General features: G+C 41.7%; 1 protein-coding gene across 2 annotated transcripts in view; it reads left to right on the top strand.

Annotated features, from left to right (window-relative positions):
- Spock1 (SPARC (osteonectin), cwcv and kazal like domains proteoglycan 1) overlaps window positions 1-15,251 on the top strand; it is a 493,476-nt gene that overhangs the window by 200,099 nt on the left and 278,126 nt on the right. Inside the window, exons 2-3 of one of the 2 annotated variants that reach the window (XM_010614106.2) lie at window positions 8,108-8,116; window positions 14,311-14,356. In XM_010614106.2, the coding sequence (XP_010612408.1) occupies window positions 8,108-8,116; window positions 14,311-14,356 (55 nt within the window). The remainder of the gene's footprint in view (window positions 1-8,107; window positions 8,117-14,310; window positions 14,357-15,251) is intronic. The other variant, XM_010614107.2, reaches the window with a different exon arrangement.

The raw sequence follows: 15,251 nt of genomic DNA, 5'->3' as shown, positions 1-15,251 counted from the left end.
AGGTTGGAGTTTCCTGGATTATAATGTTAGGTTAGTACTGGTTTCATTTTGCCTGTCCTAAGAGACTTTGAATGAATGAATGAGTAGATTATGTACAAACTCACAAAGCAATCCATCTTAATTTTGTAAAAATTGAAGTTCTTTTTTTTTTTTTGGTACTGGGGATCGAACTCAGGTCCTTGTGCTTTCGAGTCAGGCAGCAGAACAACTGAGCTAAATCCCCGGGCCTTTATTTTGTAAAAATTGAAAACAGAGTAAAATAGTACAAGCAGGAGAAAAGCCCTCATATTCCCACAGCCAGTGATAACCATTTTTACCGTTTCAGTGTTTCTCTAGTTTGTTCTATAGTCTCTTTGCTTCTTACTGTAGGTCATGAGCACAATTTAAGGACAGTCAGGGACCTAGAAAATATGACTATGCAGCTGACTAAATGGGGAATCAATTTTAATAAACAGGACCCAGTGCGGCCCTGTTTTCCTGGCTTCAGTGTGTTGTGGACTTGGCCACCCTCATTCTTTTGCAGACACTGTGCTCCTGGGTCGGTGGGGTTATAGTACATGAAATAGTCACTGTTGCATTCTTGGTCTTTTTTTCTTGCTCTTTGGTTTTCTGCTTTTTTCTCATGTTTTCCTGTGTGAGCTTCTTTTAGGAGTCTTCGCCTTGCAGGAGGAGGTAATTTGGTTAAATGATTTGGTTTTGAAAATTTGTGCAGGAGATTATGTCTCTGTAGTTCTTGGTATCATATGCAAACCCAACTGGAATCATTCTTTACTGTTCATAAGTTATTTAATGAGAGAGGAATTTTAAAGGTCTGGGACATAATTACTATCTGTGTTTATATTAGGCCATTAAAATTTGGAAGAAAAAAAAATCAAAGCAAAAACAACTGATTGTTCTGGTTCACCTTTGATTTTTCCAGTACTTTTCTACTTCATGCTAGTCTGGGAAAAAAAAATGCTCCTGCTTTACACAGAGCTTTCAAGTATATTTGAATTATTATTTGACATATTTAGAATCATAGAATTTTAGGACTAGAAGGGACTTGTATTGTTAATCCCCAAATAATAAATGAAAAGGAAGTATAAAAATACAAGTGTTATATTGCTTCTGCAGGCTTAGCACTCCTCTGTAGGAAATAAATGTCTTTACTGATATGTATTTTGTTACCATATACATGATATTACCTGATCATTTTATCCTGAAGGATTTGGATTTTAGAAAATGAGAAGGAAACTCTGGTTGTTTATCTCTCCCTACCCTGTCCTCTGGAAACAAAATGGGGACCTTTCGAAGTGTGAGTAAGGAAAATAGGCCACTAACTGTTATCACTGTCTGGGTTAGGAAGGGAACCTCCAAGGTCTTGGTTTCCAGAATATGATCACAATGCATGCATTATAGGCCTTACTCTTAGTGAGCAAGCTCCCTTTAAGAGGGAAAGATGTTTAATTATTGAATACAGAGAAGTTGTAGCAAACTGACAGTACGTCTCATTAGGAGGAGGGAGGGGCAGGCAGCCAGGCCAGTTGGTTCTAATTGTGTCTTGTAATGACTCACACATGTTCATAACAGGTGGTGTGTGGAGCCTTGCTGACGGACTAGAAGGGCTGGGCTATGGGCTTGATCTTCTCCCTGGGTTAATTGCCATGGGTCAGTACGTTCTTCTGAATACTCTGTCACTTCTCAGCCTTCTGGCTGAGGTTATGCCTTGTGATTATCATCAAATGCATTATCCCGAACGACCAGACATGTAGTAACTGTAGAGTTTGAGTCCCAGAGAAGAGGGCAGACTGTGAGGAGCAGGAGGTCCTGAGTAGACCTGACAGAGGGTCTCTTGTCTCTGTTCTGTCATTGACCCCGGGCTCAGGGTTCACTGCCTTTTCCTTGAGCTGAGGGCAGTTGTGGGAAAAACTGCACACACTCGCATGTATGGGTGCCCTGCTTCTTTGTGATGGCCTCTCTTGCCTTACTACATGTTCCTTACCTGAAACACTAGCTGTCCTTGACATTCCATCTGATGCCACTTTCTCAGTAAAGCATTGCTGCTTCCCTGGAATAATTGTGGCTTCCTGTTCTATTCTGGTAGCTGATTGTATTTTTAATGGCCACACTGATCATGCTTCATCTACTTGCATTTCTGCTGCTCTCTCCTCTAGGAAGAGCATGAACTTCTTGAGGGTCAGTGTTGGTTGGTATTCCTATCTGTTGTGGTTCAGGGCAGTCATACAGCATGATGTTTCAGAAAACTCCTCTCTTTGGGCATTTAGGTCCTTGAGCCTCTGGCCCCAGCCTCCTTTCCAGCTTTAACCTCACTTTACCTTTGTTGGTCCCCAAGCCCTCAATGAGCATGCCCAGACCACAGAAACTCCCCTGGAGGGGAAAATGTGAGATTTTCATGGGAAAGACAGATATGCAGATTTCTGATAATAGGGGCTGGATTCCTTCTCCCAAGGGACTCATGTGCATTGCTCTTGGTATGAAGACATAACTCTTAGTGCTCTTCTTTCTCTCTGTTGTGTCTCTGTGGCATATGCATACCCTTTCTATCCAGGGCCCAGGTGAGCAAATTCTTAAGTGTGGAGCATGGCTGAAGTGCCTTGTGGCATCTCTCTAAGCCTCTTGAGTCCATCAGACATTGTTTTGACAGCCCCAGGGCTGTGAGACTGTGTTATACCAACACCCTAGTTGTATCCTTGCTTGTTGAGTTATGAGAAGGGTAACTTAAATCCCTATGGTCCAGGTCTCCTTGGCCTTTGGGAGTGAAGATTCTTTGGGTAGACTTCAGTCCATGTCAATGGACTCTCCTACCCACATGGTGAGCTGGTTTTACTGATGCCTGTGACTCAGAGAGGGGACCGCCACTGTCCTCCAAGGAAGCCTGTTGGTGACTGTAGAGGTGACTTGCAGCTCCACCAATGTGGGGCTATTTTGGCAGGCTGCTTACTCTGGGTGGCTCTTACCAAGGGGGAAATGTAACTCAGAAATTATTAATTGCACATAAGGGCTCTCAGATCCTGACTGAGAACATTAGCTTGTAGTGAGTAGAAAACCTTGATGAATATATTTTGGGGTCTTTGGTGAGAATTATCTGTTGAGGAAGTGGTCAGTACACTGGGGTGTCAGGAAGTGGAGAAGCACTGGCAGGGTCGTATTGGGCGGTTCTATAGACACAGAGAAGGGAGTGTTTATCACCAGCCTTTCCCAATGTTCCTGGAAAGAGGCAGAATGGCTGGGATGGGAAGAACTATAGCAGCTGAACTGTGCAGGTGATGAAAATTTCATGCACAGTCTGTGGCTGCAGGTTTCCAGAGAGAAGGCTTCTGCCAAGCTGCCACATCCTCTGTGCAGTGCTTTGATGTTGGGTTGGCTGTGCCACTTTGAACTGGGCTCCTGGGACTGCTGGTGCAGACAGCTGTGAGCATTAGTCCAGAGCTCATGAGAGCAAGAGATTCTTGTGTACCTGCTGTTGAGGCTGAAGGCTACCATTCTGTCCAGGGAACCATCTCAGTAGATTCAGATGTGGATCATGAAGTCAGGGGATCTGCCTGCTTTCCTGGGGCCACAGTGGCAGATAGACTTGCTGTCCAAGTTCACAGAGACCTTGTGTGACAACTGCTTTTTCTCCTCCTATTTCCCAATTGGGAAGGGTGAGTCTTCAGACCCACTAATGGTTTCAGAAGTGGCAGTGAGGGCCAGAAATTTAGCTCAGTGGTTCTGCCACCTGCTTTGCAAGTGCAAGGTCCCAAGTTTGATCCCTGGTACAAAATAAAGCAAAGTGGCAGTGAGAGTCTTTTGAGAGCGCTCTGGTCTGTGTGTTCATCTCTTATTCCTCAGTGTCTCCTGTAAGCACATGGTCCGTTCCACAGAGTAGCCAGCCCCATTCCTCTCCCCTGGGTCTGCAGATCTTTCACATGTTTTGTTGTGCTTCCCTTCTCATGGTGCCTCTGAGGTAGGATGCCTGGTGCTGAGAGCGTGATCTTAAAAGTCAAAAAAAACTGAGTTCCAATCCTGGTTCTGCTTCTCACTAGCTGTGTGGCCTTGTAGTGAATTTGTCTCTCTAAACTTCAGTTTCCCCAACTATAATTTAGGGATGGTGATTTGTGCCTGTTTCAGATGGTTACTGCAAGGATTCAATGGAATAAAACATGGTCAGGTTGGAGCAGTGGCAGACACATTCTAACCACTCAAAAAGTAGTAGTTCCTATTATTAGTGTAATGATTATTATTAATATTACCACTACCCTGATTTTAAAATTTGATTTTTAACTTTTGAGTTTGCACCTCAGTTTGATTCAAGTCCTGAGTCTTCCATCAGATTTCAACTCAGCTGTGGCGATCCAAGCTGTAAAGTCTACTTATTCATGGGGTGACTTGGGGCCTTAGGAGATGTGGAATGAATACACTGGACAGAAGTTCCTCCTGTACTTCTGTAGCTGGACCCATCCCCCTGAAGCCTAACACTATCCCTGCTGGTACCAGATTCCTGTGGCTGCCTGAGCTGGCATCACGGTTAGGTAGCCCAGCTGCCCATTTTACCTTCCTGGGTGGGGCTCCAGTCACAGAGCCTGCAGTTTGATTCTAAGGGGAAGAAGTTTGGGAGTTGCAACTCAGATACAGATTTGAAAAGCCAGGAGAAACTGAATCGTCTCTGTTTATTCGTTAGATATTTATCACATCTCTGTTGAAAACAGGCACTGCTCTAGGCATTGACGTCCTACCTTCAGGCTACTCAGGCTTGCCCCGGGCTGCCCTATTGGTGTCTAAGTGGCTGAAGAGTAGCTACTGTGGTGTGGGCAGCTGGGTGGTTCAGTGGGTGCGGCAGATCACATAGTTGGACTCGGAGTGATTGAGGGCAGGGAAGGCTTCCTACGAAAAGCATTGCCTAAACTGGCGTTGGATAGAGCAGTCCATATTAGCAATGCGAGCCATGAAAGTATCTTTTAGGAAGAGAAGGGACATTATGGGCAAAACTTTGGAGGTAAGGAAGGCACGGGCTGTTGAAGGACTCTAAATCCGGTCATTTACAGCCGGAAGGAAGCCTGTGAGATGATTCGCAGGGCCTAGGTCTTGGGGGTTCTGTAAGCAGTGCTTGGTCTGAGTTTGGGAGCCACTCCAGTTTTTTAAGCAGGAGAGTGATATGACTAGTGTGTCCTTTAGGTCGCTCCAGGGACAGCCTGGAGAAGAGGCTGGGTAGGGGCCAAGGAAAGCAACAAAGCTGGGCAGGGCACATGGCAGCTCTGCATTATGACCTGGAGGCCTGAAGTGAGAGAAAAGTTATGTTGATTTGGAGAAGTGGGAGGATGTGAGAGAGATCTGGGGATGAGATTGGAGAGGACGTGTTTGTTGCCCAGATGACAAAGGGGAGGAAGAAAGAGGAGTCCATTCGGTGGCCTTGGTCTTTGACTGGGCAGCTAGGTAACAGAGGTCCAATGTATTCAGCTGGGAACACCTCAGCTGGACTGTGTGTGTGGAAGATGGAGATGACTAGGAAAGCTCCAGAAGCTGGGGACGTGTCTGGTGTTCTTTACCTGGTATGCTGCTTGTAGTGTGCCTGCCCTTCCCTTAGTCTCTTCGGGCATTATGACTGAGCTAGTGTATGACCTTCCACACAGAGAACTGTGCATTAGAATCAGTTGAAAAGCTTTCATGACATCCTAGAGTGGAGGCCCACACCAGGCCCCTGCCTGCATCTCTTGTCTCAGTGCTGGAAATCTCCACTCCTGTGTTCAGCCTAGGGTGGGAACCGTGGTTGTCACCTGTCTCTCAAGCTGGCGCCTTCCATACAGGTCAAGGGGTAGAGGGCAGGGCAATTGGTCCTTGTGGGTGATCTTTTCTCTAGAAGGTAGCAGCTTTGTGTTCACTGAGACCTTCCAGGCATTCTCAGAAAGATGGTAGGGCCTAATTAACTTGGGATGTGTGATCCTTGGACAAGACAGGACCTCGGGCCAGTGTAATTTGTTCTTTCTGAAAAATATAATTTTAGGTGCTATAAGATGACAAGGGCCTTTTTCGGTGTGCCATTGAGACAGACCTTTTCAGGGTCCCTCTATCTGCTTTATATTTGCAAACATGATGAATAAAAATATTGCCTGTTCACTCCTGGGAACCTTATCAGAACACAGTAAATCATAATTGAAACTTTAATTTGTGTATATTTATGCGATATATAGTACCTTGCAATGGTTCAAAACCACACTTTGATGACCAAAAGACCCCACTGGTATAGGTATTATCTCTTTTTAATAAATATGTTCTATTTAATAGAAGGGGGTAAATCACTGAACTTTCAAGAGTGTGAATCTGGCCTTTAAATAGATATGGCTGCAACTCAACTTTTTAAGTTGTACTGAATTTTTTTCTAAAGCATTCTTCATATATGAGGTAAATCGTTACATGCACTTAAATATTTCATAATTATTTTTTCAGTTGCAGTTGGGTTTTTCCTCAGATCCAACTGGTAAAAAGAAATGTACAGGAAGTCACATTATTAAAATTTTTAATTTATTTTTTATTTCATTAGTACATATGTATAGTTCATGCAGTTTATACTCTTTTTGGGGAGTGGTTACATGTATATACCATAGTTTGTTTGTTTCTTTTTTTTTTTTTTTTTGGTACTGGGGTCAAACTCAGGACCTCTTATTTATGAGACAGGTGGGTGGTACCACTGAGCTAAATCCCCGACCCTCTTTTTTTTTTTTAATTCCCTCCCTTTGCCTTCCTCTCCTTCCCTTCCTCTTCCTCCAATTCCCCTCTCCCATTTTTCACTCTTGTTGATAATATTCATCTTAGTTCATGTTATGGCCTATAATGTTTACATTAATTGAGCTTATTTATATTGTTTCCACAAAGCCTAATGTTTCCCTCCATGTACTTGGGATATCCAACTGCCATAAGCCTCAGGAGGTATTCATGAAAGTATGTATGTTTCAGTAATTCTGTGTGGCCGATAACAGGATACTTTGCATTAATATCACAAATCAGTGATCATCCTTCAAGGTAGGTTCAGTGGTCTTGTTTTTAGGGATAAAGGAGGTGATGTAGAGATGCCAAGTGGGTCGTGGAAGGCCACATAGCTGGTAACTGCCAGACCTGGGATTTGAACCCACGTCTACTTCAAAGCCTGCCCAGGGGGATTTGAACCCACATCTATTTCAAAGCCTGCCCAGTGCATAAAATCTCCTCTGCCTTTGATTCCATGGTCTGGGCTGCTTCTCTCATTCTTAGATACTGAGAAAGCTGTTCTAGGTTAGTTCAGATAACTTGATAACTTTGCTAATGAGGCCAACAGAACAGGTGGTTTTGAGGCTGGGGAGACACCCTCTGTTTTGGTCATAGTATTCGTGGGACATCTTATTCCCCATCAGATTCCCAGAAGAAAAATCCAAATTCAGTTTTAGGAAGGAACCTCAGACTCATTTTTTTTTTCTCTCTTTGGGAAAGAACAACTTTGTGGATCACTTCTTTCCACTCCAGGTTGGATGGACTTACAGAGGAAGACAAAGTCTCCAAGAGCGGAGAGCCCTTTATGGTGATTATAATCCTTTGATGAGCTGGAGAGACATGCCAATCCAGTTCATTTTACACATTTCCTAAGACCATAAATCCACATCGTTCATAGGTTTGAAACTTCCTCGAGCTATTTTGGAGCAGCAAGGCAAAATGATTTTTTTTCTCCAGAAATGAAGAAGGTCTGTTATTCTTGGTCTTTGATGTCATCTTGGAATTTTTATTGAATTTTGTTTGGTCTGATGGCATAGGCAATTACTTATTTGAAATTCTCACAGATGGTAATGATGGCTGAGTGTCTGGATTTCTTCATGATTTTGCTAAGTATTCTGCAGTAGTGCATAAATCCTTGGGCACACTCAAATTCCTTCTCCCAGATCTATTTTTCTGAACTTCACATCATTTCCTATAAACTGCATGAATGTTGGGACCTTTTCAAAGAAATAATGGTAGGAGACTTAAGGGACAATATTTGACTATGGTCTTTCTAATGTTATGAGAATTTAAAAATTAGATGAGATTATCAAAAATGTATACATTTCTTCCTATTGTTTGATATGAATCTTTTATTTTTTCTCATTTATAATGCTTTCGTACTCAGGAAGTTGAGGTAGGTTTTTGACTTTTCAACTGTATGTAGACATAGTATCAAAATAGTTGCCAAATAAAATGTAAATATTATCCTAAATCTTCAATCTCAGCCATAGATATTTGCTTTTGTTCAGTGAACCAGTACAACACACATTTGTTTTTCATTGGTATATCCAGGGGCTGCAATTTATCAGATGCATACAAACAGTCCATTTGCTGCTTTATCTTTTCTCATTAGTTACAGTACAAGTATGATTGTCAGTTATTATCTGTGTTTTACTGGTGGGTTATTTATTGAAAGAGCAAAGCAACTGACATTGTTATTTTCTAAATCATTTTGTCTAAGGCCTGCAGGACTTTCCACCAAATGTCAGACCAATTTATCAAGGAATTGTGCTATTCAGGATGAAAGTGATTTAGAGTGCGTGTATAAACACACGCCCACCTGTATTTACACACACCAGTAACAGTTATGGGAATTTCTCGGGGACTACAGAGATTGTTAATAAAGCTGGAACAGCTTACTTGTATTTGTTGCAATTCAGCTGTGATTTATTGTGTGCTATTGAGTAATATTTTAGGAAATATGCAGGTGAGTAAGATGCACTCCTGTTCAGAAGTGGCTTAGGTCCAAGAATGTATGTTTGGGGTTGGGGTAGGGGTGACATATGTGGATGGAAGTAGATTAATGCACATGACTCCCAGACCCTTATAGACAGGGGTCTCATGAGTGGTGTGTGGGAGGCCTCAAGGCATTACCCAACCTGGCAGGTGGATGTGCCATTTCATTAAAAAAAAAAAAAAAAAAGAGTTTGTACCTTATGGTAGCTTGATTAGCAGGAATTTTCATTGCACACAGGTTAAAATGGCCAGACCATGCCACATTATATAGAGATGCCCTCATTGAACGTTGTCTAAAAATCTCACACATTTCTAGTGATTTCTTTATTATTTTAAGGATACCTCCTACCCACAAACCAGACCTTCCTCTGGGCCTCCCCAGTCAAGAAACCTGAGAATGAGCTCAACTGGTTTGAACAGTTTGGCCACAGTCCTTTTGTTTTGGGTTTGGTAAAGTGTACTCTGCCTCCATCTACATGGAATAAATCTATGCATCTATAAATCTATACATCTACATCTATAAATCTGGCCTTAGTTCCCCAGACCTCAGAGGAAGTGCTTTTTCTGCTTGAATTTCCTTTCAGTGGACCCACCTATGGTCCCAGAGTGGCTGCCTAGCCCTCTCTGCACTGAGCTTCTTCCTTCTGTACATGGTGTTGCTCAAGTTTGGTTAAGGCAAATGAGCATCTAATTTATTTTTCGGGATAGTAATTTGTATTATCTCAGGTACTGTTCAGATAGAACTGCAGGGTTCAAACAGTTTAGCTGAAAAATATATGAGGGAGAAATTATCTGTTTCATGTGAGCTAAACATCTTTGATCTGAAGCTATGGTATATAATAAATTACACCATCACCTTCATAATCATCAGCCAAAGCAGTTGGGTTTCCAGAGTGGCTTCAGTTTGGATTTTGCCCCTCAGCTCTTCCTCAAAGTAGGAGCTGAAATAAGCACCTCTTGAAAGGCAGATCCCTGAGGAATATTTGAGCTAAATTGCATGAGCTGTTAGCTGTGGCCCGGGAAAAGAAAATTCATGTTCCTATTGAAAATAGCGGTAGTATTAAACTTTCTCATCAACTAGACCCATATTTGGTGAAGAGGCTTAATCACCCACATTGTAATATTTTGGCATCCTTTGATATTAGGCAGACTTACAGATTTCATTGAAAGATGCATTATACAAATTTTTGTAGTGTGTGTGGTACTGGGTGTTAAACCCAGGGCCTTCGCACTGAACTATTTCCCAACCCCTTTTTCATTTTTCCTGTTTTGAGACAGGATCTTGCTAAGTTGCCCTGCCTGGGATTGAACTTGGGATCTTTCTGCCTCAGTCTCCCAGAGTGTGGAATTGCAGGTGTGTTCTATGCCTGGAATGTTCTTCATATATGTAATCATCCTTTGATATTTGTGGGAGACCTCTGAGGATACCAAAATCAGTGGATGTTCAAGTTTTTTGTGTACCATGGCATAGTAGTTGCAAAGAACATATACACACCCTCTCATATACTTTACCTTTAAATCATCTCTAGTTTCCTCATAATATTTAATAAAACTGTATGTACTTTAGATAATTGTTACAACTATCAGTGAATAATGACAAGGAAAAAAGTCTGTGTTCAATACTGACATTTTTTCCAAATATTTTATGCTATTACTAATACATATTAATGAATATGTCTTTACTGATGTCTATTATGATATATATGCGTCAGTCTATCTATCCATTTTTCTATCTAGATTTTCTTTCCAGTTGATGCTGATCAGCCCAGAGCCTTTCTCTAAAGTAGTTAAAAACCCAGTATTAATTTCTTTGCACCAGTTGCTGTGAGCCCAAAGTTTTATAGGATTCAGTACTAGGTTAGTGGATACTTAGTGAGATAAATGAAGAAATATGGTTTTATCTGTGATCAAATATAGAGGATAAAGAAATAATCATAGCCGTAGTCATTCCCAGTACCTGATTCTACTCTGCCACCAGTGCCATATCTTTCCTTTTCCTCATCCTGGTCACTCATCACTTTCATACGCTGGTCTTCATGATGACTTTCAGGATGTTTTCTGCTGCCCTTCATGATTTCAGATACCAGTCATTATGTTCGAGGTTGAGCCACTGTTTAAATTGATTGTTTCTTTTGGATTTTTAGCAGTTCCTGTGGATAAGTTTCACTTATGACATGGTACAGGGAAATGGAGTCAGCCTTTCTTAATGCGGGTTAGCTAGAAGTGAGAGCAAGACTGTTCTTTGCTCTCCCTTGTAAGAGGCCTGGCGTAATGACAGTTTGCAGCATAGTCTATTAAATATACATATGCAGTAACATTGCCATCCTTCAAGGCTCAGCCTGTGAAATGCATTAATGGGAGTTACTGAATTTAATAAATGACCATATTTAGATATGCATCATTCTAGTTAGGTTTATGTTTTTAAAATTAGCTGTTACTGGGATAATTGCAAGTCTTTCCTTTAAAGCCACATTTTAGGTAAGATTACAAATCAAGAGAGCAACTCTAACAGATATATACTTACCTGTAAAGTTTTATCTACCCAATTTGCCTTTTACCACAATTCTGAATTTCAACAGGCTGCAACTTGCTTGGGCCAGAACAAGGTCAGAGATAAAGGCTCTTACAGTCCTGCACTTTGCTGGCCTCTAGTCTGATATCTGTACAGCAAGAACACAACCTCATGTAACTGAGTAGTAGGGTGGTGAAGGTAATAGGCACACTGCTTCCTAGAGTGGAAACAGAGCGAATTGACAGCAAAACATAAATTCTATGTTTCTATTTAGATAGAAAGATAAAAGGAAGGCTTGGCTAGTGGCCCCTGGATGTTGGGCCCTAGAGAAGTGACTCACTTTGGCATTAGCAGAGTGTTTGTTCAGGACTACAGAGAGTTGTCCTGTGTGCCGCAGGCATCCTGAGTGGTAGGTGGGCCACAAGAATGCGCAGATTCTCAGGAGGTGAAGCTCTGCCAGACACAGCACTCTTTTATCTTTGGCTTTTTGCACATGCATTCAGATGCTGCCTCACCAGAAATCCTCCCAGACATGAATGCATGCATTGAAGCAGCCCCAGCCTGCATGAACTGACTGTGGCTGTAGGTGTGGCTCAGTGTTCATGAATAACTCCTGCATCTCACACTCGGACACTGACACAACGATGACTGCTAAAAAGCATCTTCCTCAGTGCTCATTGGCCATCCCTCAGGTGGGCTCTGCTGTGTAGCGTACTTCACACATAATCAGGGCCTTGATCCCAATAGGGGGGTTTTCTGTCAGCTATAGCCAAAGCCATAACAAAGGTTTTATCAACTCCTGGCTCATTGGTTTTGCTTTGACAGTCTACTTTTCTAAGGCAGGGTAGAAGCAGTCAGATACAGGGAATAATTTTCTGTCCCTGCTTGGCCTTGCTGGTCAAGGGGCTATTTGAAGGGCTTATTTTGCATAATGAGTTTTCACTCAAGGTATACTTTCACATTTTGCAGTAATTAGGCATTATTATAACATTTGCAATGAGTTCTAAATATTCTTACACAGCTACCTGCTTTTAGAGGCTTTATATTTGAAACTGTGATTTTCCCCAAGAAATATATAAAAATGGTAATTATAGGTAAACTGGAGAAGTGACAAGGTCCAGAATAATGTTTCACATTCTATCCGAGTTATGAAATATGTTGAAATCATTAAGGAATCGTCCATTCTTGAGACTTGCTACTTTTATTTGACATCAAAGAGAATGTGGCATGTGAAATTAAAGTAAAGGAACTTGTCTTTGGCTCTAGCCCTTCCCTGTCAGACACACATCTTAAGCTTCGAAGGGTTTCCAACTCCTAGGACAGCGTGTTCAAATAAAAACTATTTTACAAGATTCCACATGGCCAGTGGATACAGTGCTGTCCTCTCTATGTGGAGAGAGCATGGATGAACCACAGTGAGGATAGGATGCACTATTTGTTCCTTTTTTCTTCCAGTGGTGAGAATGAGGCCATCTTGGGTTATCTCTCCTCTTCCCCTTATAATAACAGAATCAGTTGGTCACATGGCCGTATAAGGCTAAGAGTGTACTGGCCATCATACTGAGAAATCAAATCTTAAATGTTCTACATATCATCTAGCCCCTTACCTCAAATCATTTAATACTGATTGCCTAGTTTTAGGCAGCACAATTCCAAAACATTCAGATTGCATTTAAAGTAATAAATGGAGAGGAATATTACAGAGAGATTGTTTTAAACTTTCTCAGTGATATTTCATAGTGTGGATAGTAAAGGCTCCCTAATCAGTTGGGTGCAAGGCCAGGAAGGCCATAAAATTAAGGCCAGGGCAAAGTGGCTAATTCCTTGGAGTTAAAAATAGTTTAATGCTAAATCTCCTGGATCCAGAGGAACCTGTTCATGTTTATTCATGCTCTGGAAAATGAAATTACTGGCCAAGAAGCAATATGTTCTGATTTTACTCTAAATCCAGTTTCCTAAAATCTATTTAAGGGCTTAGGTGAACTCACCCAGGATCTAATAAAGCCGGGTAATTGAACAACATAGAGGCCAATAAAATTCACGGGAGATTTTGTTGGAGATAATCTGCAGCAAGAGACAGTATGGACAATAATTTAAACTAATTGTGCACTTTGATGTACATTAACTTCTCCGGCAGAGAAATAGAGGCCTAATTTTGGACAGCTTTGTGAAAATGTCTGCATCATGCTGAGGTTCTGTCCCAATCCCCCACATTATATAAACTGGACATTAACTGAAAAGAGGCCAGTACCCTAGAGGTGTGGGGATGACGTGCACTCTTCTGATGGCAAACGGCACAGTTCTGCTGACAGTGTGTGTGTGTTGGGGATGAGTGGGGCCATGCATGCACAGGAGGAAGATCAAGCAAGCACACAGTGGAGGTTTGGAAGGATGGGGACGGAGGTTAAGATAACCGTGAAGGAGTGGCCTAGGCGATCGGAAGGTAATGAATTTCGCAACTTCTGAGCGTCCCTGCTGCACAGTACATGCAAGAAAGACATGGCAACAAATACACCAGGCTGGCCAGCCTTTGTTCTTCTGTCCTTTCGTACAGAGTGGTGGTGTAAAGCTAACCTATGCCAGTGATTACTTCTAACATTTGAACGACCCTCTGTTTTTATGTCTTGTGAGTGTTGGAAAACTGGAACTGTGCACTACAAGATACATCTCTCCCTGTAACAGAAATGTTGACAGTTGAATTATCAGCTGTTACAGACGCAGAGGCGTAGTCACAGGTGAAACCAGCCAGCCACCACCTGCAGTAAATCGAGAGCAAATGCCTCGCGCTCACTCTAAAGTACTGGGATTTATGTACCTAAGCCAAGAAGCACAATGCACTTTCATATAGGGGTGCAATGTTTATACGATTTCCAGTGTTTGATATGTAGAATTTGAAAGACAAGATTGTGAAAAGTAAATAGATATTTTTGACTGCACATTAATACATGTTTGGGAAAAGATTTTTAAGTTGAATCTTTTCCCTTGTGTTTTGGGAAATGGGGAGAAAGAACAGTTTTTATACAGTTGTGTGAGAAGTCTCCTGAGATCTGACCTTTGTTTTATATTTTTTCCTTTTGTAGGATGATTATTTCAGAAACTGGAATCCCAACAAGCCCTTTGACCAAGGTAAAGGACACAACGTTTCTTGCTATGTAGCCCAAGGGAAGTTCTGTCACATTTTTTTCCTTCCTTGTGTTCCAAGTTAATCCTCCAGCAAAGACCACTAGCTGTCCTACCTCACTGACTTTGGGGATTAAACTGAGTGAAGTGTTAGAAGTTATTTCATGAAATTGGTTGTGTCTAGGATAGATTTAAACAAATTTTAAATTGAATTGATCAATACGGTTACCGATTTTGTTTAAAAAATAGTGAAATGGTCATCGGACTAACCCGGTGAATTGCTTTTATTCACAGGCCACACTATGCCTAGAGTTGCTCCCCAGATCACATGAACCATAGAAATGAAACCTTGTTTTTCTACAAAAAGATTAATCCTGGGCTATTTTTGAGGGCAATAATGTTTTATTTGTTAAACAAATCTTCGTGGCTATCACATACAAGCTTGTTTCAGGATCTGCTGACCGACTGCTTGGGGTTAAACCTGGTTCCCAGAAGGCTCTCTGAACCCACCCCAGCAAGCACAGTCTCAGGAGTGCTGTTCTAATCACTGTGTCCACATATGAGTTACACAGTGAGGACCTACCATGAGTCCTGTTCTTCCCGTGGTTCCGTATGGGGCTGCCCTTGTCACAGACCCTGTTGCTGAAAATGATGGTAGATTGTACTTCAAGTCCATGTATGTAATTAATTTTGAAACTCTGAGGAAAAATACTTCCTCTCACAGTGCTTGTGCTTCTCAGAATCAAGCTTCATTTGCAAGGGTTGAGTATTCCAAGCGATGATGGTGGCCAACTTGGAGGGAGGCTTTCACAGTGTAATATTATGCAGAGTGCCCCTTTCTGTCCTCAGCTTTGTCATTTTAATGGGTGGACTTTGGTGGTTTTTTTTTTTTTTTTTTTTT

Source organism: Fukomys damarensis, unplaced genomic scaffold, assembly GCF_012274545.1.
Source record: "Fukomys damarensis isolate Sample0158 unplaced genomic scaffold, DMR_v1.0_HiC HiC_scaffold_9, whole genome shotgun sequence".
Lineage (NCBI taxonomy): Eukaryota > Metazoa > Chordata > Mammalia > Rodentia > Bathyergidae > Fukomys > Fukomys damarensis.
Note: the sequence above shows the minus strand (reverse complement) of the source record. Positions and strands in the feature narration are given on the sequence as shown.